We start from the raw sequence: 24314 nt of genomic DNA on the forward strand, positions 1-24314 counted from the left end.
AAGCAGGTAGGTTTTTCTTTAGGATGGGTTGCTCAGTCTGAATGATTTGTGGAGAAATGATTTGAAAGCCACATGTCTTAAGTCTCGTTGGAGTCATATTTCCTCAAAAGCATCCTTGATTATATTGCCTTACGGATTGTTTTTCTAACTCTTTTACATCTGTCTGCCATAGGATATTTCAAAGATGATTTGGCTCCCACTGGGACTTGGAGATCTGATGCCACAATGAGGACTCACACCCGGGGAGCCCCAAGTGTGTTTTTCATACATGTGATGTGCTTCGCCTTCGCTTGCGGCATCAGGGAGGACGTGGATGCCATGGTTCCTTTTGTCAATGCCAACTACGACAGTTATCCCATGCTCTACTTTTCCAAGGGTGACGTGGAGGGTCTGCGTCTCCAGGCAGCAACCACACACCGACACATCACGGCTCGGCTGATGGAGGCAGTGCAGACAATGCTGTCAAACCCCCTGGAGTACCTCCCGCCATGGGATCCAAAGGAGTTCAGCGCTCGGTGGAATGAGATTTACGGCAACAACTTGGGGGCCTTGGCAATGTTCTGTGTTCTCTATCCTGACAACACTGAAGCCATTGGCATGGCCAAGGATTACATGGAGAGGATGGCAGCTCAGCCTAGTTGGTAGATTTTTATCTTTTTTTTTTTTAAAGTTGTCATTATTGTATAAACTGCCTGCAGCTGGAAAAGTGAGTTAGATTAGTAAATTACTTGAATTGTTTCAGTTGTTTTAACATTCTTTTTGACAGTAACTAACTTGCCAAACGCATTTACCCTCATCTGAACCAGCAGTGCCACATAGCTTTTTACCTTCACTGTATCTACCCTATTGTAAATTAATGCGAAGAGAAGAGGCAGGACCCTTCGTGTCTGAAGTTTCACTCTAAAGTAAAAAAAAAAAAAAAAAAAAAAAAAAAAAAAAAAAAAAAAAATCCTAAACCACCACCACACATCAGAAGTCAGGGTTTACCATCTGATTTTTAGTGAGAATGTAGTGTTAACTTTTTCCACTCTTTTTCCAGACTAGCACATTTCCTTTGGGTAATGTTTCCTTAGGAAGAATTCAGAAAAGACTGCCCTGTGAAACGGTGTCTGTAGGATTTAGGTACAAGTGACACTCAGAGTTTCCTCAAACAAGTGTTTTATGAATGCTCTAACATCTGTCTGAGCTTTAGTTAAGGCTTGCAACTCCACATTGCTGTGCATTTCCCAGGCTTCCCTTAAAGACATTGTAGGTCATGAAAAAATAATTGTTTTTTTGAAGTGTTTTACTGCAGCTGTTGAAGTGTCTAGCATTTTGATGACCTGCATTAACTTCATTTGGATATGAGTTGTCATATGCATTATTCTGTCCTCACTGTGCCACACTTTTTTTTTTTTTTTTTTTTTACAGGGGCAGAAGTTAGTGTTTTCACTGTTGAGTGAATTTACTGATTGGAACTCTAAGATAGAATCATAGAAACATAGAATGAGTTAGGTTGGAGGGGACCTTGAGGTCATCTAGTTCCAACTCCCTGCGGTAGGCAGGGCTGCCACCCACTCAATCAGGCTGCATTAAGACACTGTTTGATTGTTGAAGCACAATCTTCACACTCCTTTGTTTTTCATACCTGATTATTTCCCTTTTTTTTCCTCCATGCTTTCAACGTGAAGTTCACTCTGTAGCTCTGTAAGTTCTCTCCCTCATCCAGCAGTGGCTTTATGGAAGGCTGTAGCAATCTACCACCCCTGGGGCATGTATTACTTTGTCTGACTTTGCTCAAATCGGTCAACATGTTCACTCCTACAGCTTCTGAACAGTTAGATTTCGTAAATCTGAGAAATATAATTAAAAAGTGCGTGCAAAATGTGTTACTGCACACAATTCTCCACTTAGGATTAGACTAGGAGAGGAAAGATGGCATGTACAACAGTTCTTGTCTGATTGCTACTAGTAGATATTTAGATGTTCTGGAGATAAGCCCTACCTAAATAAGACTGGTTATGAACAATTCTTGCAGTGTCACAGTAATGGAACTATTAAAAAAACAATATTGTTCAGTCTGTTTAATCGTGTTTAGTTTCTGTCAGACTTTGAGGAAAATATTATTCTGACTGCTAAATTAAGAATATTATCCTTATTTACTAATTCGAGGGTAGACGCTCTTCACAGGAGAATGGGAAGAAAGAAGGTTTTTGGTGGTACTCAAGTTTAGGACTTTGAATGTTATGAGACTTATGTGTCAAAACTGCTTATGTCAGAGTAAAGAAGGCTTGTACAAAGATGTATTAGTAAGTAAAGCAAATCTAGAGAAACTTCTCTCCTTAAACTTATTCTCTTATGTAAGTACCTAGAATGGCATGTAATTTGCCCTAAATTGTCTTTTTATCTCTGATGGTAGTCAACATGTATTGGCAAGTTAGATCTGGCTATCATATGAATTACTTTTTGGCAGCTGAATTCTTTCAAGAGTATAGTCTAGATTTCTTTTGACTTTCACTTAAATGACATGGACTCTAAAGTAACTCTAGAATTAAAAAACAAACAAAAAAAAACTTGAGTTGGGTAGTTTGCCTCTAATTTTTGTAGTGACTGTAAGTAAAAGTGTATTTTGGTAGTGTGGGCAGTAGTTGGATAGAATATATCAACTTTCCAGCATCACTGATTAATTGTTCAGAATCTCAAGACATTAATCACAGAATTGTAGGGGTTGGAAGGGACCTCCAGAGACCATCGAGTCCAACCCCCCAAGCTGACTAACATTTTAAAAATTCATCTTTACATTAGTGAGAATCCTCTGTAGTCCAAATACAGTTCAACATATCAAGGCATAGTTATGATAAAGTCTACTGGTAATTGATACATGCTTGGAAATGGCATGTAGTTAAGCACTTGTGTCTTTCCTCAACCATTAGAGTAGTCATTTTGTATCACATAATAAAAGGCACCCTTAATTGAATTCCCATTTGTGTAGGCTAACACAGCTTGAGCTGTTTGTCATAACAACCGCTCCTGAGAGGCATGCTGCTCATAACAGAGCATCCGTAATTGCTACATCCTGGAGTAGGTTTACATTTAGATTAAACAAAGGGTCAGTGGCTAATAGCTAGCTATAATTATAATCAAAATAATATGGGAACAGACAACGTTTTGGAGCCTAGCAGGAGGAGGGAGATGTAGTAGATTAATGTTTTCATAAAAATAGACGAACTTCTACTGTTTTGCCTGTAAAAATTAAAAGCTGTTGTTAAATAACTTTCTTGATCTTCCTGGAATTCAATCTAAATGCCGCCTAAAACCATAGGGAAAGTTTGTCCTTATGTAAGGCATCTTATATTACAGAGAGCAGAGGATATAGATCATTTTTCTGGCATTTTATCTCCGAGTCACCTCGCACACTCCCTTACCAGACGTGCGTTGTTGGCTGAGGGATCTGCACTAGTGATTCTTTCCGTATGCTGTCTCGGCCTCTTTCAGAACAGAGTGAAGTGATGTAATTGGAGTCAAACACCGTGCAGAAATAAGAGCCCAGTCAGATTTTGTTTGGACAAAGCAGTTAGAAAAGGTTGTGGTGGTTTGTTGTTGTTGTTATTTTTTTATACAAAGTCTTCTCTACAAACAGAAGATCACAATTTCTGCACCCTTTTCACAGTTGGAAAGATTTCCCTGCCTAGAATTGCCAGACAAGGGATTTCTGTACTGTTCTTTTTGACACACAGTTCATGCACTATTTTTTAACAGAAATATGCTACCAGTGTATGATAAGGTATGGGATTTGACAGCAAGCCTGACTTCATGGTTTCATATTGGAAATAATTGCTGTCAAACATGTGCAGACATTCCAAAGAAATAGCAGCAAGTAAACAGAAACTAACAGGTGTCTTCAATATAACAAATCTGTGACCCTCCTGGTATTCCTTATTATCTGGCAATCCCATAGCCCTCTGTTAGCCTATGCTTATTGAAAGTATTGGAGTATGGTGAAGTCTGCTGTTAGCGTACAGATATTGCTCAGTGTTGGACAATATGAATTGTACAATAAAAATGCATGAATACAAATATTTAAATGTAGAAATAGAATAAGTTCATGTGCTGAATTGAAGACTGTGCTGACAACACGGATTCAGCATTTATTTTTAACTCCCAAAAATCAACCGTCTGGCACATTCAAAGAATACTGAGGAGGGTTTTGTAAGACTGCTGAGTTTTTTGCACATTGCATTAGTATGTAAAAAGGTTGGAGGATGCTGTCAGGGTAGTCTCCTAGAGCGAGAAAGAAAAAGAATGGTAGGAGGATGAATTCAGTATCTGGAATATACATTATGTTAGTGAGTGAAATATCAAACCCTTGAGTTCTTATCATTTTCATATGTAGAATTTAAAAGTGGAAATTGTGCATGACTCTGAAATTAAACTGCAGCTGAAGTGTTAAGAGTTTCTTCTATATCTTCTCTTTTAAAATAGGATTCTAGCCTGGTTTTCTGGAGATAAATCAGCACTCAAGTTCAGTGGTGACTATAGGGAGCTTACCTTCCTAGTCCAAAATTTGCTATAACCTGAAACTTACAATAAAGAGTTAGGGTTAACATAACCACATTTCTTTGCCTGCTTTATATACTACTGAGAGTTACTAAAACAGATTTGATTAATATGTCAGTATAGAAGGGTCATGATTAATATTAAGAAAGAGTAAAATTTGAAAGGGACTCTCCTATGATCAAAGGCAAAATTGGAAGAAAAGAATATAAAAGCAATTTGAGAATCAGTAGAATGATGGTTACAAGCCCATAGGGAAACTAAGAGAAAAAGAATGGAAAATAATTTTCCGAAGGAGTAAAGCTTCAGTTGTCTCCTCAGCATATTAAGCAGTAGGGCCCTACTTGTATGATATGCTCTTAAACTTCTGAAAAATACATTGTCTGTTGTCTTTTTTTTTTTTTTTTTTTGTTATGACTTCAGCCTTATATATTTAAGCACTCCTTTGTCTCTCTTCTTATGAACTGAGCTGAAATGAATACGAACAAACTTGTGTTGTTTTACCTTAGACACACACTAGAAATACAAATCATCAGTTTTTCAAGGTCTTAAAAAACAAACTCAATGTATTTCTTTTTGCGAAAGGCTGAGTACTTGCATTTTGCAGATTATGGAATTTTTGCTTTGGTGGCAAACAGAAAAATGTTGAAAGGGTGAAAGTTGGGAGATTGTTTTGAATTGATCAGAATTTTTTAAGGATTTTCATTTTTCTCTTCAAAACAAAAATTGGAAGATATTGTTCTGTCAGTGAACAACGTATTCAATTTGAGCACAGGAAAATATTTCATTTTGGAGACTGTGAAAGAAGAATATTGGGCATTGGGTCTAGTTTATAAAATAAATGCTGGTGGTCTCATTTTCCCATTTCATCGTGGTGTGTATTCTCTCCCTTGGTACATATGCTTCTTCTGATCAGGGAGAACATTTGTCACCTTTGCCTGGTGAGTTGAAAGCTGTATCTCCTGCTCCCAAACAATAGCAAGGATATTTGGGGTGCCAGGGCACTGATGTTGTCTGTAGAATTACGCAGTTGGGTACAGGACTAAGAGCTCAATTGGCCCTATTACATGCAGTATTTGCATCACCACTGGCATTTAACATGCATTAAGCTCAACCATGCTGTTACCTGGCTACCATGTCTAAGATGGATTACACCTAAATGCACAGAGGCAGTGTCCTTGGAATAATTTCCAACTGAAAGTCTTGTGAATAGGGCCCTGATTCATTGCATTTGCATCAACCTAATGTGAAGGAGTGTTTCACTAATGAAGAGTGATTTCTGCCATGCTTCTTGCAATCATTAGCTTAATGTGCCCTCAACCTCTAAGTTATTCTTCAGTAAGCGATTTGTCATGAGGAGGTTTGAAGCATTAAGAATCAGGATGTGGTCTACATTTGTAATGCATGTGTCAGGGCATGTTTAATGCTTCAGTTTGGATGCAGTGATGCCATATTATCTTTAGATACTGAGGTTGGAAGTCAGGTATCACACTGCCCACTGTTTCTTAAGTTAGTATGTTATGTTCTTATTTGCTTCAATTTGTTTTTACAAATTGGGTGAAGTGAAGGAAGGGAGGTTCTAAATATCCTGTAGGCCAGGATCAGGGATCTCACTTAAGCGAGAGAATTTTACTTGGTTCAAATCCTGCCTTGAACAGAGCAGACAGTGTTTATTTCTCTTTGGCTTTCACCTGTTAGAGAAATGATAATGGTTTGGATTTTGATAAGGTGGAATTTATGAGAAATGAGGAATTTATATAGAAATTAGGGGAAAAATGCATTAACAGTTTCTGAAAGAAGGGACATTAGCAGTGTTGTATGTATTGCCAAGAAGTGGGGAGGTTAGGGTAGTCTTATCACGATTTTTCTTGGTTTTGTTTCAAAGAGACACAATATTGGTTTGTTACTTCCCATACAAATTTTTATGCAGTTTATGTTGTTTTCTAGAGCGTGGGATCCCATTCAGTGAAGGTAATGTGTACACTGTTAGTTTGGGACAGTGTGGTGCCTGCGTGGTGGTGCTTGGCATCTTAAGGTGATGTCTACAGAATTGAGCTATAACCCCTTCCAGGTTTCATTGTTCATTGCAGAAGGTGGCAAATCTAAGACAGAAACCATGTTGCACTACACTAGAGTTCTCAAAACACGTAGGAAAAATAAGCTGTTTACGTTATCCACAATCTCTTTGTTTCTCTGTGATTTCCTTATGGAGGATCTATGTCAGTGTTTAAAATAAAGTAAGAAGGAGTATTTTAAATAGCAAAGATGAAGAGAACCTAAAAGAGCATCTCAGGCATGTGTTTGTTTGAAAGTGGTTGTTCTGTACTAAGATTGTACATTGTAGACGTTATTTACTCTGAATTCCTCTTTTGTAGTGTCTGATACCTTTGAAAGACAAGAGAGGCTACTACAGTGCTACAATAAAAGTTACTTGCTGCTTTCAAACGCAGCTGTTAAGCTGTGGTTCATATTGTCTGATGTTTTACTCTGGAGAGGATTAGAAAATAGCTGTTCTCCAGCATGTTTTTACCCATTTTTATTTGAATAAATACAAACAACTTTTTTTTTTTTTTTTTTTTTTAAATTTTAGAGCAAAGTAGTTTGTAATAGCCTTGAAAACTCTTTATTCACAGACCATGGTAAGTGCAGGCCTGTGGTCCCATGCTTTCCCACGGCTTATCAGCCAGGCTGTTTACCACATCTGACGCTGGAGACCTATTTGAAAAATGAGAGCACAATTTAGATACAAAAAGCGTTTAATGCTTTCTACCTGACCATTCTTCTTGTGTATCACTTTACACATTGTTTGACGCATGTTACTTGATTCCACTGAGATTCATTTAATGGAGATGCACTGATTTATATCAGCTAAATAGTTACTTCTCAGAAGGAAAGCTCATTTTAAGAACAAATGTTGGCTGTGATTTTTGTATGTTTAGAAACAAGGGTCTTTAAACAGTTGTCCTTGTTTTGTTTTGTTTTGTTTCTGTTACTTGTGTGTACCTCTTCTGTTAAACCCCATATAGGACCCACTACCCAGAATTAACATTTGAGGGAAATAATTACAGAACTGTCTTATCTAAACAGAAGGAGTTGACCATGACAATGTGTAGCCCCAGGAAGCCTAACATAAACTTTTTTATATTGAAAGCTTTGTTATTATTTATTTTTTCTTAAAAAGTCAGCTTAAATGCAGTCATAACTAATCAGCTTAGCACTTCCTGTGTAGATCTTTTCCTATTTTATCAGAAGTGTTGCCACAGAGATTAATTTGTAGCATTTTGCTATGGAGTTTGATACTGTGTTGCTCTTGAAACCAAATACAAACTTAGCTAATATCAAACCAAATATCTTAACAAAGAAATATGAATTACATTGGTTCCATTGTCAAATCCCCCTTAAGATGAAGTCAGATAATGAACATTCAATAGTTTTTAATGCACTCTAATCAGCAATTTGTATGTTTTTATAAGGATACTGAAATTTGAATTAAATGTTTTAAATTAATTCCTTATATTTAATTCTCTCATTATTCTTTCCCCCTCACTAATCTATAGCTTAGCCTCAAACACTTGTTAATTATTCCAGACTACAGTCTTTGAAGTGATATTTCCTGTCCCCATATGAACTCTGATCTTTGAGTGTACAAAGATTTGGCAAAAAAGAAAAAAAAAAAAAACACAAACAAACAAAAAAAATATGTTGGAAATATGGATTTGTGATACAGCTTATCAAAGTTATGCATGTTTGAAGGGATTCCTGGCAGCAAACAAAGTGACAGGGTGTTCCCTATAACTAGCATAGCATGCAAATTTATTTTTACATACATGGCCTATTACAATTTCAGAGTTTTTCCAGTGCTAACTGAAGATGAAAAAGCAGAATAGAAACAGAAATAGATTGACAAATGACCACTTCACTGAGATTTTTAGTTTTTCTGGCTCTGTGATGCAGTATAACTGTATCTGGAGACTGGGAAGCGTTGCTTGCCTCGTTAACTTACATTTTCTTATAGTTTATCAGGAAGTATGGAAATAATAAGCACCTACATAAAGCATTTAAATGTTTTGACCTACAGATCTGTAACTTTTCCCACAACGATTAACACAAACCGAAATAAGAAATTTCACTATATCTGGCCAGAAACTTTTCTGATGAGTTTGAACCTGAAGCAAAGCAACAGACAAAAGTCCCATACAGTGGCCACCAAAGAGTTTCATGAAGATATGGAGAAGACAAGTTGTACGTTTTAAGAACTTTCATTCCTGATTCTTTGGCTGTTATTATTTACCACACTTTTAGCTTTCTGTGCTAATATTGTTCACAGTTTTTTTTCTGTCAGTGCCTGCCTGTTGACGAAAAAGAAATAACAATCTACAAACAAATTAATCTAGCCCAATAAAAACTCTGGTTCATAACAAGGTTTAATTATTTGTTGAATACATTCTTGTATTTAACTTAACATCCTTGAAATAATGAATTCATTTAAGAAAAGTAAAAAAATTATAACTTCACTCAGGATAAAATGGGATTAAAGTCGGGAGAAAGTAAATGCTTAAAATGTTGGAAATTCAACTAATCAAAAAACCCTCTGAGGTTTCCCTTTTATAAAGGTATGAATGTGTCAAGGCCATTTGAGTTCTTCCAATGAAGTTAAATGTACTGAAATAAAAATTGAACATCATTTTCCTTGCTTGCAAACCTTGTGATTTACCATAGCTGCACTACTCTGATCTGATAGTCTTAATTTCTCAGCTCTTCGTTCATGCATTTTGAATGCAAATAAATGCTCCTAAAGCAGAATGAATATACATATGCTTATAATCTTGTTCATTTCATATACTTTTATAATCTTTTCATATTACCGCTTATGCAAATCGAAAATGAAATTGTATTTAAAGAATCACGGAATAGATGAAACTGGAAGGTGCACATCTTCAGGAGCACAGCACAAATCTCACTAATTACAGTAGGGTACTATCTTAACAATTTAAAATTCATTTCTTTAGTAAAAAAGTCTTGCAGAATAAGTGAAAAAAAGAACAATTATGAAAGCTACTAATGACTGTTAGCCTTTTAAAAGATTCTTCCCACTATGAATTCCTTTTTTTTTTTTTTTTTTTTTTTTTTTTTTTTTTTTTTGTGACTGTGGCCTGAAAATATGCTCTGTATAAAAAAAAAGTAAGGTCTTTTTTAGCCAATATATGCTTGATTTAAAGGAAGTATTTGTTCTGGGCTACCTCTTTTTTCCATTATGAATTTTCTTGAATTTTGCTAATAATTATTTTGCTTTAAAGACAACTTCAATCCAATAGCCACCATTATGAACTTATTAACATTTGACTCATTTGGAGGAAAAAGATTATTGCAGATTCTTTGGAAGAGTGTAAACTATGAGATATTACTTTCTTAGAAAAATGCTTTAAATCTTGCCTCAGGCAAGTAGATTATTTTTCTGTACAATCAACATTCTGCATTATTTGTTTTTCCTAGCAAATCCTAGAAATATCACAAACGCTGCTTTAATACTTAAGGATTTAATCTTTCTAGTAAAATTAATGAGATTTGAAGGTTAATATTATCCATACTTAGGACAGTATAGAACGCTCTCAAAGACTTGGTAAGTATTTTAGTACCACATTAAATTCAGCATCCGTTGACTAACTTTGGAGATGTTAAGTTATACACACCTTTAAATATATTCATAGAGAAAAATGAGTAGATGAAACTCAATTAATTGGTATCTTTTTTTTTTGACAGGCTGGTGAAGGATGCCCCATGGGATGAGGTCCCTCTGGCTCACTCCTTAGTTGGCTTTGCCACAGCTTATGACTTCTTGTACAGCTATCTTAGCAAGACTCAACAGGAGAGATTTCTTGAGGTAATTGCCAATGCTTCGGGATATATGTACGAAACATCATACAGACGAGGATGGGGTTTCCAGTATCTCCATAACCACCAGCCTACCAACTGTGTGGCCCTGCTGGCTGGAAGCCTGGTTCTGATGAATCAAGGTATGTGCTAAACCATAGGAATGCTTTTCTACAGCATATCAGCTCAATTGCCCATTTATGGAGTAACATGCAGGATCTGATATAAATGTTTTTTCTGCGGTTTTCCACATTAAGTACTCTGCCTATATGGCAGCCAGCTGCAAAGGTGTTGTGCTTTGTGTGTTTTGAGACCTCCATTGCATTGGGTTTGCTCTTATGCTGCTTAGAAAAAATGTATTTATTGAATAGAACAATAATCTGTGGGCAGATGTACAGGTTATGATATGTATGCGCTATATCGGAGAATATATAATCACAGAATCACAGAATGGCCTGGATTGGAAGGGATCTCGAGGATCATGAATCTCCAACCTCTCTGCCACAGGCAGGGCCACGAACCTTCCCATTTAATACCAGACCAGGTTGCTCAGGGCACCATCCAACCTGGCCTTGAACACCTCCAGGGATGGGGCATCCACAACCTCTCTGGGCAGCCTGTTCCAGCACCTCACCACTCTCATAGTAAAGAACTTCCCCCTGGCATCCAACCTAAATCTTCCCTCCCTCAGCTTGAAACCATTTCCCCTTGTCCTGCTGTTATCTGTCCTTTCAAGGAATTGGTCCCCTCCTGTTTATAGATTCCCCTTAGGTACTGAAAGGCTGCAACAAGGTCACCCTGCAGCCTTCTTTTCTCCAGGCTGAACAAGCCCAGCTCCCTCAGCCTGTCTTCATAGGGGAGGTGCTCCAGTCCCCTGATCATATAAGTATATATATATGATAAATATATAAGTAGCTGCCTAACTAGTTTTATATTTCTGCCTCACCGTTACTAAGAATTGACAGTTCCCTCATGTATACTAGTACCAATTCAGATTTGCAGGCAGTCTTTTAGGGTAGATTATCAGTTTGGGGCTTGTTCTAATGCCTGCAGACAGTCCGGCATTGGTCTGCATCAAGGTCAGCAGTCAGAAATGCCCTGGGCCCCAAACTTTCAGCTAGGCTACAGCACTTCAGTCTTGTTTCCCTGAGAGGACTGCCAAGCTGGAACTTGATCCACCTATGGGCGACAGCTCAGGACCTATCTTTTCAGCATCTTTTGCTAAGGAGATGAGCAAATCTTTACCTTTTTCCCTTTGAGCTATGTCCACTCTGAAAGAGAGTGCAAGTCATGGAAAGAGCAGGCAAAGCAATCCTATAGTAAACTCCTATAGTACTTAGGCTGAGAAGTGGAGGTCATGTAGCCAGCTCTAGCTTATAAAACTGTGTGAGTATTTTATCAAGATCTTATTTAAAATGTGCTAGACATATTTTGAAATCTCAGTGCCACAAGTCAAGAAAAAAATCTAGTTTACTGAGCTGTTTAATCCTGCGAAGCAAGGGCACATCTGCACATAGTTGGAACTTTCAGACATCCAAAGAATGCGTGCTAGAAAAATGTGACACTTGCTGTGTTTGGGGGTCAATTTTTTCTTGAGCTTGTCATAGCAAGTGTGTTCACTAATGTGCATATGCTCAAAACCAGCAAGGGTATGCATGGAAACTATTCCCCTTCCTCGTACTATGCCTTCCACAAATTAAAGACTAAGACCATGTTTATTCAGTGGGTTTTGCTAAATTCCTCACAATTCCATCCTTCCCTAATCCTCCGTTGTTGTAGAAAGCTGGCAGTTTGCAAGAGGACTCTGCTTTTCATTAGAGTATGGACCAGAAGTATGCTTTGTGCCAAACAATGGTAACATCACAAACACAGTTGGGTAATATTTCTTTCAGCAAACTTCATATCTTTTTTGGAAAAAAAAAAAAAAAAAAAAAAAGCAAAATAAGCAACAGTTGAGCAAGTACTGTGAATATTTCAAATGAAAATCACTCAATACATCCAGACTGTGTGTTTCTAACTGAAAGTTTAATTGATCTCAATGCAGAGCAACTTCATTTAACAAAAAAAGGAAAAAAAAAATTCTCATTCTGACATGAAAGACTTTTTCTGAAGGGGAAAAAAAAGGTGAAGGATGGAATAAACAAATTCTACCTGTATCAGATTGGAAGCAATTGCAAATAGTGTATCCCAGTGTAAGCATTCTGAAAGGTTTAAACTTCACTTAAAAATCTTAAACATGGTGTTCAGCTAATGAAGTACGCAGAGACTAAATAGCCACCATAAAGTCATGTAAACATTTTCATAGGACAGAAAAATGAAACTAAGTGGAATAATTTCTAGGTACCCACATACAGTCTTTCAATTAAAATACGCCCAGATACTCCATAAAGAGACGTGAGTAAGGCTTAATTTGACATACTTGCTGTTCATTACATGTGAGATTTATTCTGGAGGGTTTTTTTTGTGTAGCCTGACAGAGTGTTTCTTCCGTTTTTTATTATTCAAATGTGTCATTATATCATTAAGGTACATATGTGAGTAGATTTATAGCATCAATATTACGTCAGTTAACAGAACATATGTGCTAATGCGCAACAGTGAATGCACTACATTGAGCCATGGAAAACACCATTCTTGTTAGGGCAGTGTCCAAAACTAACTGGTATGGCTGTAATGTCACAATGAAAAATGAGGGTGGAAGTAGTTGGGGTTGTGTTTGGATGGACTGCTGTGGTGCCCTGCTCTATCAGTGTGAGGAAGCAGTGTCACACCAGCTGTGAGCAAGGAGGTAGAACTCAGTAGTGCAGCCCGCTCCTCCTGCTCAGGCCATCCTGGTCATGTTTCTTTCTTCAGCCTAAATCAGGTTGTCTGTTTAATTTAGATTTCACAATTTTTTCCTCTCTGTTAACTGAGTAGGATTTGGCAGCCTTGACTGGTAGGAAGTCTGAATTGCTCATCACTCTGCTGAGCATAAATACAGTATTTGTGGCAATAAAGCAAAACATTCTTGGTAGCAGGTTTGAATGTAGCTCATACTCCCTCAGCCTGGCACATGCACTTCGTTCAGCAGGCACTGTTTCACCAAGTAATGTGGGATGTAATGCATGCCAGCTGACCTAAAGTTCAGCTCTACTATACAGTGGAAAGAATTCGGGTTAAATCTATGCCCAGACACTCTGAGCTGTACAGACACTAGGTAGCCATACAGACATACAAGGTAATTGTTTTCTTTTTAGTCCTGCCTCTGTTGTTAGTGGATCTAGAAGAGAATAAGAGAAAGCATGCAGTCTTTTGTCTGCTGGGATCCACACACTGCCTTCCTTCTGCAGTCTATACAGGCACTGCTAGGGATCTCATGCCTGTAGATGCTCCATGGTGAAGGCAGTTAAGTCCTGAGAAGGACTTCAGACAACCTCTTCCCAACTCGTATTTTGTGTGGAGCAAATCAAAATAGTAAGATCTCTAGAAGTCTTTCCTTAGAAGAAATATAACTGTTTAGAGCTTGTATATATGAAGGCTGGAACTTAGTCGGAAGTTAAAGAAATGAAGAATCTGCATTCGTAATAAACCATGCAAATTTTTTCCGAAGGAACTTCTATTTTGGATAACTCTTTAGACATTGAAAACATAAGTGGAATATAGCATATCTTAAAATAGATCATATTGTAGTAGAATATTGGTTAACTGCAGTTCAAGTGTCAGCTTTTTATAAACTCTTGAGAATCTTTCACTGCACTGGTGATTGTACTGGTGAAAAATGACTGATAAGAATACTTGCTTTATTAGAGCCCTCTAGTGGGGGCTGTAAAATTGTTTTCATACTAATTTGAAATGCAATAAATGGTGTTGTTCTGACTCTTCTGTTTTTACATGTTCTAATGCATTAAGTACTTTTTTCCATCAGGGTGGATCACATAATCTCACAAAAGTAAAAAGGTGTCTTGATAGTTTTCTGTCTACTCAGGTAACTTTGCTCTACTGTGTTTAAGTGTAGCATTTTATCTTTTACCCTAGAACCACAGGGATGCTGCAGTGATGGGTCATATTTTAGAGATCTAGCTGCTTTCCTTATGGATTCATTGCTATGAAGGATCTCACTGTGTGAATACAAGTGATGTCATCTATGATTTACAGTATTGTGACCAGACTATCTAACACCTCTTTTCTTTCAGGCTACCTTCAGGAAGCTTACTTATGGACCAAGCAAGTATTGGCAATCATGGAAAAGTCAGTAGTCCTGCTGCAGGAGGTCACAGATGGCTCCCTCTATGAAGGGGTGGCTTATGGCAGCTACACAACCAGGTCACTGTTTCAGTACATGTTTCTTGTCCAAAGGCACTTTGATATCAATCACTTCAACCACCCCTGGCTCAAGCAGCACTTTGCATTTATGTACAGGACTGTCCTGCCAGGTAGGTCTTTTGGACCAATGAAAATCCATCTTCCAGTTCTTGAAGCAATTTTATACTTGAAGTGCGCCATTTTCAAGTAACCTTGTACTTGAACATTTGAAATAACCTTCTTCTCTCACTTCTACTTTCATCATCCATGGAAACAATGACATTATTGTTTATCACTGCTTATTAAACACTGTTGTTCATTAAACTGTTTTTTTAGAACCAGGCGGAACACAAGAATGTCACTTGAGAGAAAAAGCAGTGCTTTAGAACTTGATTTCTGGTTTTCAGAGTTTGACATAGAGCTGGTTCTGGGGCTTTCTGTTAGATAAATAATACTCACTGAGATTCTTACTGATTTTTTTTTTCTTTGCCAAAAGGAAAAGCAATCACACAAAAATATTAGATGAAATGAACAACAAATCATGAAGCTAAGTTGAAAGTATCAAGGAAGTGCAGAGAATTTTTACATAGGATCATAGAATCCTTAGAGTTGGAAGGGACCTTTAAGTGTTGTCTAGTTCAGCTCCCCTGCACTGAACAGGGACACCAACAGCTAGGTCAGGTTGCTCATAGCCTGGTCCAGCTGACCTTGAATGTCTCCAGAGACAGGGCATCCACCGCTTCTGGATAATCTGTTCCAGTGCCTCACTAAACCTCACTGTAAAAGACTTTTTCCTTGTATCCAGCCTAAATGTGTCCTTTTTTATTTTGAAATCATTTCCCCTTGTCCTATCCCAAGCGACCCTCCTAAAGGTCTGTCCCCTTTTTCCTGTAGGTCCCCTTTATTTACTGAATAGCGCACAGTTTCCCACAATATGTTGAAATCCACTTTTATAACCTTTTCTTTTTTCAAGATCTTTTTCATACAGAAAATGTAATTGACTCAACTCGTGGGTTTCTCAGATCAGTCGGGCGTATGAACTATTTTCTTTTGTCAGTGTGAGAAACAAATACTGGGCACCTCTGGTGGGTCAGTTTTGCAGACTGTTTCTGCTGAATCCACTGTCACACAGTGTGTTCAGCATCTCTGATAGGAAATCCTAATTTTGACTAAAAGATGGAGATCTATAAATATGCAAACAGTATAATCTAATAAATATTCACAGCTCCTTGTAACTTTCAGATAGGATTCAGTTTTGGGTAGCCTTGAAAGTTCTCAGTGATGATTTTGTGCTGTTTATTCATAGCACAATTCTTTGGGAGCTTATATTGTTTAAACTCCTCTTTAAAAATATAATATGATAACTTAATATGTATTAAAAATTTTGTGAGGACAATGATTGCTGCTTTAGCATGCCAGCGCAGATAAGGAACTGCACTGAATCCAGGCTATACCATATACTGGGAAGAGGTTCCTAAAGAGCAAAGGAAACTCATTGTAGTTATTTCAGGATGAAAGTTGGGTTGGGGTTTTTGGTTTGGTTTGTTTTTTTTTACTGGGAGAACCTTTCTTTTGTTTGGATTTGAAGAGTTTGGATTGACATAGGAGGAGTGAAAGTTGCAAGATCTGAGTGAGAAGTGGATGGGACATTGCCTTTTATATTTTTGTAGCATTTTGACTGATTGTTGCCTATAGCCAAAGAAGAAAGGTGACTATTCAAGTTATCTACAGCAGAAGCAAACAGCTCCTGTGTAACTTATGGCTCATTTATGAGTATAAACATCATAAAAGGCAGCTTCTGTTTGTGTCTGTTTGTACTGCTTGGCTTCATCTTCATGCTCTACAAACATATCTGTGTTTATTTGTTCTTTCTCACATTCCTTTTAACTTTTTCCCAAGGGTTTCAGAGGACTGTGGCCATTGCAGACTCCAATTACAACTGGTTCTATGGGCCAGAGAGCCAGCTGGTGTTTCTCGACAAATTCGTCATGCGCAATGGCAGCGGGAACTGGTTGGCAGACCAGATCAGGAGGAATCGGGTGGTGGAGGGCCCGGGGACTCCATCCAAAGGGCAGAGGTGGTGCACTCTCCACACTGAATTTCTCTGGTATGAAAGGAAATGTGTGGGCTCAAAAAGGACTGGATGGCTGCTTGCCATTTGTGATAAGATGTTATTTTTTGGTTTGTTCTGCAGAGGCAGAGATTATGTTATTCTGGCCATGTGTAGGACAGAGTTTTTAGGCTCAGAAGAACTTCTTAGCATTAGATGTTCAGTGCGCATTGCTACAGATTATGCCTTAGTCTTATCTGTGCGTGCTTTTGTGTTTTCCTCCCGTTGTCTGTTGCAGTTATAAAAGGAAACATCCCTCCATATATTCTTTGGTTTATCTGCTCTATTCTGATGTTTAATTCCATTATTTTTTTTTAGTGATTAATTAGGCAGATATTTAAAGTGTAGTTGTGTTTTAAAAACTCTAAGTCCTAATATAAATGTTGTTTGAAAAGCTGAAGTAATGTAAAAGATAGTGTTATTATTAGTTGTGTGACCACACTAATTTGCAGGCCAAATTTAGAAAAAAAAAAATGATGCATTACTAGATCCATATTTTCCATGTTATTTACACCTCTTCTAACTTCTGTGTCACTCTACGGAATGTAAGAAGTATGATCCAAGTTGTACATACAGATGTACATATAAATTCTCTCAGTTCATAGAAAAAACACATTCCTGAGGATTCAGTATAGCTCTATTTCTCTTTCTTAGAAGAGAAATATCATTGAATGTATTAGTTTATGTTTATGTTATGCATATTAATTTTTTTTCCAGACTCATAGCACATTTCAGCTTGTTATTTGCAAAATAGAGAGTCTTTCCTTTGTGACCACTGTCATACATTTTCTTTTCTTGTTTGTCTGTGGAAATCTTGGAAATTTATACTTACAATTTCTTCCTGATGCTAAAAGGAAAGACATTTTTAAGAGCATGTGGGTCAAAACAAAACAAAAAAGACAAAAAACCAAACATACACACACAATTAAAAAAAAAATCCCACACTAAAAAAACTCTGAATATCGCAACAACTACCTTTTCCTTGTGCTGCATTATTGCTCCTTTGATGAGCACATCCACTTGCATTGGAGTCTTAGGAAAAAAGGTCTGCTTTTAGGAGGATCTCCCTCAAAGAACGCTAACTACAGAATAAAGGCCTGAGCTCTACTGTGAAGCCTTTGCCACACATGAGCTGAGGTTGGCTAAAGGCTTGATGGGGCTCCTCGTTAACTGTAGAAAATAATTCTGATGAGAGACCATCTAATAAAATGCTATTGAGTTGAATAATGGTTTTGCTTACTTAAAAACAATGTTGGACTTTGTTTCATGTAGTTTTTTTTCTCAGGAATGACATTGGTGGGCTTTATATTGTTAGGTTGTTCTTTGATACGAGTAATGAATTGTTTTTTGAATTTTGTGTAGGTGCTGATAGTGAAATGAGTCAAGTGATTTTTAAACAATTTCCCTCATCATTTTGGCAGGTATGATGCAAGTTTGCGCTCCATCCCTCCGCCAGACTTTGGGGTTCCAAAGCTGCATTACTTTGAGGACTGGGGAGTGGTAACCTACGGAAGTGCTTTGCCAGCTGAAATCAACAGGCCTTTCCTTTCCTTCAAGTCAGGAAAGCTGGGAGGACGTGCAATATATGATATTGTTCATAAGAACAAGTACAAAGAGTGGATCAAGGGATGGAGGAACTTTAACGCTGGCCATGAACACCCAGACCAGAACTCCTTTACTTTTGCTCCCAATGGCGTACCTTTCATTACAGAAGCTCTGTATGGGCCAAAATATACTTTTTTTAATAATGTATTGATGTTTTCCCCTGCTGTGTCCAAGAGCTGCTTCTCCCCATGGGAAGGGCAGATTACAGAGGACTGTTCTTCGAAATGGCTTAAATATAAACATGATTTGGCTGGTGACTGCCAGGGACGAGTGGTTGCTGCCATGGAGAGAAGCGGTGTGGTTTTTATCAGGGGAGAAGGAGTGGGGGCATACAATCCTAAACTGAAGCTGAGAAAATTGCAAAGAAACCTCATACTTCTTCATCCTCAACTTTTGTTGCTGGTGGACCAAATTCACCTAGAAGATGACAGCCCTCTGGAGGCAGCAACCAGTTTCTTCCACAATGTGGATGTGCCTTTTGAAGAAACAGTTGTTGATGAGATTCATGGGGCATTCATTAGACATCGTGATGGAATATATAAGATGTACTGGATGGATGACACTGGCCACAGCGAGAAAGCTACCATTGCCTCAAGAATGTATCCCCGGGGCTACCCTTATAATGGAACAAACTATGTGAATGTAACGACCCTCCTGCGGCACCCCATCACCAGAGCCATTTACTTGTTCATTGGGCCCTCCATTGATGTGCAAAGCTTCACTGTCCGTGCCGACTCTCGGCAGCTGGATGTTTTTGTCACCACCAATGAGCACTCCTATGCAGTTTACCTGTGGACGGTGGAGGATGGGCCTCGTTCTGCCTTTGCACAGGTTACTGCAGGCCGTCAGAAAATTGTCTTTGACCGAACGTCTGCCATTAGGAACTTTGCAGTGCCAGAAGTGAAGGACTACATTGGGATTGTGGAGAGGAACCTGCAGCATTTTAAGCCTGTTTTCCAGCAGCTTGAAAAGCAGATCTTGTCTCGTGTACGAAACACAGCTAGCTTTAGGAAGACTGCTGAACGCCTGTTGAGGTTTTCAGATAAGAGACAGACAGAAGAGGCCATTGATAGAATATTTGCAATCTCACAGAGGCAGCAGCAGCAGCGTGGAAGAGCAAAGAAAAATAGAAAATTATCCAAAGGTTACAAATTCATTGATGCTGTTCCTGACATTTTTGCACAAATTGAGGTAAATGAAAGAAAAGTGCGACAGAAGGCACAGACTCAAGCACAAAAAGAGTTGCCTGTTGACGAAGATGAGGAAATGAAAGATCTTCTGGATTTTGCAGATATCACTTACGTGAAGCACAAAACTGGAGTTTCAATCAAGGGCCGATCAGGGCTGGCACAGTTGGTGGCAACCACTCGAAGTAGTGCCCCATCAATATCAGCTTCTTATACTCGCCTCTTTCTAATTCTCAACATTGCTATTTTTTTTGTCATGTTAGCAATGCAGCTCACATACTTTCAGAAGGCCAAGAGACTGCATGGCCAAAGATGTCTGTATGCAATACTTTTAGTAGATAGCTGTATATTATTGTGGCTGTATTCTTCCTGTTCTCAGTCACAATGTTAGCAGAAGAGCTCTACTAGTTGACCAATTTATGGTCATATATGTCTATGCAAAAGCATTAACCCTAATAGGGCCAAAGTTTATGTTCTTTTCTTTCTGAAACATTCCAAAAACAGCTGGGGAAATACTGGTTTCAGACCAGAAAGAATTGACAAATCAGGCAGGCAATGAATTTCTCAGAAAACTAAGTACTTAGTAAGTACTCCTCCTTTGAATTTTGAGTTGGGCCTCACGTCTGAGGAAACATTATGCATTGTTCTTCAGAGTTTGGTAATGCAAAGCTGTAATTAATTAATTTTTTTTGTGAGAAGAGCCCTCTTAAGGTTTGTGTTTCGAAGGGTTTGTTTTTTTTTAATACGGAATTGGATTTACATGTAGTGACTTTTCATTTCCAGGCTGCTGTGAATGTTTGTGGACATTCTCTTAAGGAAAGGTTATTCACTCACAAGTATGCAGGGCAGATCTTAGCAGCAGATGCCATTTCTCTCTGCCAAACCAAAGAATATTTAATTGTGGGACACTCCTGTATAATTATTTCAGACACTTCCATCATGTCATCTCTCCCATGCTTTACAGTCTGGCATGGTTGGAGGTGTCAGTCCTGTCAGTACCTACCAGTGAGCATCACAATGTTTAGTAGGCAGGAGGAGGAGAAAAAGGAGCTGGTTTAAAGTACAAAGGAAGACAATTCTCAGGAAAAAAAATAAATAAATAAATAAAGAAAGAAAACAAAAACCAAAACAACAAAATAAACTTTTTTCAGACAAGAGTTGACTGCAGAAAGATGAATGTTGTGGAGTCTGTTCTCAGTTTTTCAAGACTGGGTTTCACGAAAGTTTTCTATTGTTTGAAGTGCATCTTAGTAGAGAAATAATATTCGTCTACATGCACTTGTAAAAATACAAAAGCCAAAGCAATCCTGTGGTAACCTCAACAATTGCCAGTAGGGAAGAAGAGGTATTATGGAAGTATTTAGTGTCTTTTTTTCTTTTCACATGGCTAGAAGCAGAGGACAGTGAAAATAATGTGAACGATCTGTTCTCTATAAAGCACCAGGAAGGGTTCTGCAAGCTCTTCGTGGCCCCTTGATCAGTTATCTGGGGATTAGAGGTAAATGGAGTCATGTGGTTTACAGCAAAAATAAGTTTGACATCTCCACATATATCCCCTTCTGTTCATTAAACTGATTTCAAGAAATCATAGCTATGTGAGAGAATGGAAAATTTATGGGGCATATCTGTATGTCTTTATGGGAAAATAATTTTTCCAGTATATTTGTTAAATAAAAATATTATTTTCTCTGCGGAAAAAAAAAATGTTTCTCTTTGTTTAGAATATTTTTCCTATTGGTACAGTAATTATGTTCATCAGCTCTTTGTTCAAACCATAAAACTTTGTTTCCTTTTCCTTATACCCACTTAGGTATGTTATCTACATTGCTATTTTTAAGCCTTCTGGAGATTATGCACTGAAATATACTGAGCTTTTCTTGCCTAAACATTTTTAGTGAATGGATCAGAATATTTTCATTAGGTTTCAAATACTGAGCCATATCCGCACTGTGTTCACATACAGAAGCTCTGCTACAATCTTTGATGCCTGGATATAACCAGTAAGATTTGACACGTTTAGTCTAGGCAAAGGAAGCTGATTGGTTGCATGATGTTACTTACAGTGTAAGTATGTCTAGATTGTGAGAAGCTGTGTATCAGTACACATTTCCTTTCTGGCTTTGCACAGGGATAACAAGAAGATATGGAGAAACAGCTGTTGGTTTTTGGTTTTTTTTTTTTAGTATTAGATACTTGTGTATCCTTGTCCTCTTTGGAGATTGCTGAGCCTTTAGAAAAATGGAGAAGTGTGATGACCTGAAGCCTTTACTAGACTAACGTAATCAGTGGCATTTATACAAATCTTTCACTGCAATTGACAGTTGTGTATGTTTTCTTTATGTCAGGTCACCATTGCTTTGTTGGACAGTCAGCCATGGAAAGGTAAACTCTCATCACTCTAGTTCAAAAAGATTTTGAGAAGTACCTGTGTTTCTTGGCTGACTGTATACAGTGTGCCATCCAGATTCTAGTACAGGATTAGTATGTGTGTGCAAAGAAACTGCAGAATTATGGAAAGTAAGATATGGTTATGGACATTAACTCTTGTTTACATGATGCTTCTCTGCATCGTTGTAGCAATGTGAAATCGAAAAGGTGGGTACAAGAGATCCCTGTGCTCAGAGCCAGGTCTTAGAGCAGCTTGTAAAGACAATCAGCATTGTCTTTACATAAATGTGGTGTGAGTGTACCTCCAGTGATGGGGTGAAGGGAAATGAAAATAATCTCATGTACTTCTTTACTTATTCTTTTCTACACCGTTGCCTTTTAGAAGTCTTTTTTTTTTCTTTAAGTCCAATGCCTCTGCAAGCAGGTCCCCTACAGCAGACTGCACATGTAGGTGTCCAGGTGAGTCTTGAAAATCTCCAGAGAAGGAAAATCCACAACAACCCTGGGCAGCCTGTTCCAGTGCTCTGTCACCATTACTGTGAAGAAGTTTCTTCGCATATTGGTTCAGAATTTCCTGTGCTCAAGTGTATGGCCATTTCCCTTTGTCCTGTCCCCACAGATTGCTGAAAAGAAGTTGGCCATGTCCCTTTGACTCCCACACTGAAGATGAATATAATCATTAATAAGATCACCTCTGAGCCTTCTTTTCTCAAGGCTGAATAGACCCAGTTCACTCAGCCTTTCCTCATAGGGGAGATGCTCAAGGCGCTTTATCATCTTTGTGGCCCTCCACTGGACTCTCTCCAGGAGATCCCTGTCTTTTTGTACTGGGGAGTCCAGAACTGGATACAATACTCAGGTGAGGCCTGACCAGGACAGAGTAGAGGGGGAAGATCACCTACTTGATCTGCTGACCACACTTCTTTTAATGCACCCCAGGATGCCATTGGCCGTCCTGGCTGCCAGAGCACACTGCTGGGTCATGGCCTACCTGTCATCCACCAGGACCCCCAGGTCTTTCTCTGCAGAGCATCTCACCAGCAGGTTATGGCCCCTCATCTTTTCCAACAGAATCTGAAGCAAGTGGAGCAAAGAGCAAACATATCCTTGATGTCTGAAATTAGCACCTTAGGCCATGGGCCAGAAGTGTCTGTGTTAAAAGCCAGGAAGAAATAATTCAAGCCTTCAGATGGCAACGCACCCTGAAGAATCTACCTAGGTTTTCCTAGGAAGTGCAGTGAGGAAGAGCAAGAACATGACATCAGCTCAGCTAGCTCTAGTGGCTGATTGGAGTCCTTAATGCCTGTTGGCATAAGAGAGCATACTGTTCTTGGCTTTGGGTCATTAGTTCAAAATAAAGAGCAGCAATCACAGTACCATGTGTGTCTATGGCAGAGGCACACCAGTTTTATCTCATCTGGGTATACTGAACCACAAAATGTCATTATATGATATCCATTAACAAAGTTATCTTTAGTCTTCTATTTAAAATGGAGTCACCCTACAAAGTGTTTCTGGCAAATGCCTCTGATCCTATTCTTAGTCTGCCTCTTTCTGCTTTCTGAAAATGTTCATGTTCTGCATCTCTAGCCACAGGAAAATATTCTACAATTGGCTTCTCTCAACTTCTGTTCAGAACTTGATTTTTTTTCATGCAAGTTTGTTTCAGGGCTGCAGTCTAAATTAAGCTGAACCTAGTTCAGTGCATTCTGAGCAGAGTCATTGGGAATTCATCTCATTGGTAGCTATGTGAATGTTTGAAGGTGGAATCTGGTTCTTAGATTTGTAAGTGATTTTTGAGATTATCTAAAAACTCAGTGTGTATGTTATATACATCATTATGACTGCCAATGTCATGGGAAGCCAATGGAATGGAGTGGATTACCTCATTTCTTAAATCTTCAAAGATTAAAGTTGATTCTGAAATACTGTATGTCTGAAATGTATCAAATTCTTCTGTTACCTACATATTTTCCAGTGATTAATTTTTTTTCTTAGTTTTTGAAAGTATATATTGTCTGGAAAATAGATTTTTGTACCAGGTCATTACGAGCGTATTTATTGGGTCTCTGAAAATCTTACTTCTGATCATATACACTTTTGTCTAACTTTAATTCTTTTTGTCTGGCTACTCTGTTATAATTCAGAAGGATAACTTTAAGCTATTAAGTCAGACTCAGCTAATAGAGGCCAGATTTTATTTTCTGTTCTTTCTTTGTTGACTCCAGGAGAACTCTGTGGCAGGAGGCCTGTGTGATCCAGTGCTGGATGTATCCATATGGTCCTCAGCGCTTGACCTGTTTTCTAAACAAGTTCAACCTTGAAACAAAGCACTTCAA

General features: G+C 38.2%; 1 protein-coding gene across 4 annotated transcripts in view; it reads left to right on the forward strand.

The window, feature by feature from the left end:
* Nucleotides 1-20682, forward strand: part of DSE (dermatan sulfate epimerase) — a 31750-nt gene extending 11068 nt beyond the window's left edge. For 3 of the 4 annotated variants that reach the window (XM_048938411.1, XM_048938409.1, XM_048938410.1), the window contains 5 exons: nucleotides 173-641; nucleotides 10294-10547; nucleotides 14577-14816; nucleotides 16585-16792; nucleotides 18217-20682. In XM_048938411.1, the coding sequence (XP_048794368.1) occupies nucleotides 226-641; nucleotides 10294-10547; nucleotides 14577-14816; nucleotides 16585-16792; nucleotides 18217-19978 (2880 nt within the window). In that variant the 5' untranslated portion in view covers nucleotides 173-225 and the 3' untranslated portion in view covers nucleotides 19979-20682. Of the gene's footprint in view, nucleotides 1-172; nucleotides 642-10293; nucleotides 10548-14576; nucleotides 14817-16584; nucleotides 16793-18216 lie in introns of those variants that run through there. The other variant, XM_048938412.1, reaches the window with a different exon arrangement.
* Nucleotides 20683-24314: the final 3632 nt, after the last annotated feature.

This window comes from Lagopus muta, chromosome 2 (genome assembly GCF_023343835.1).
Source record: "Lagopus muta isolate bLagMut1 chromosome 2, bLagMut1 primary, whole genome shotgun sequence".
NCBI classification, from domain to species: domain Eukaryota; kingdom Metazoa; phylum Chordata; class Aves; order Galliformes; family Phasianidae; genus Lagopus; species Lagopus muta.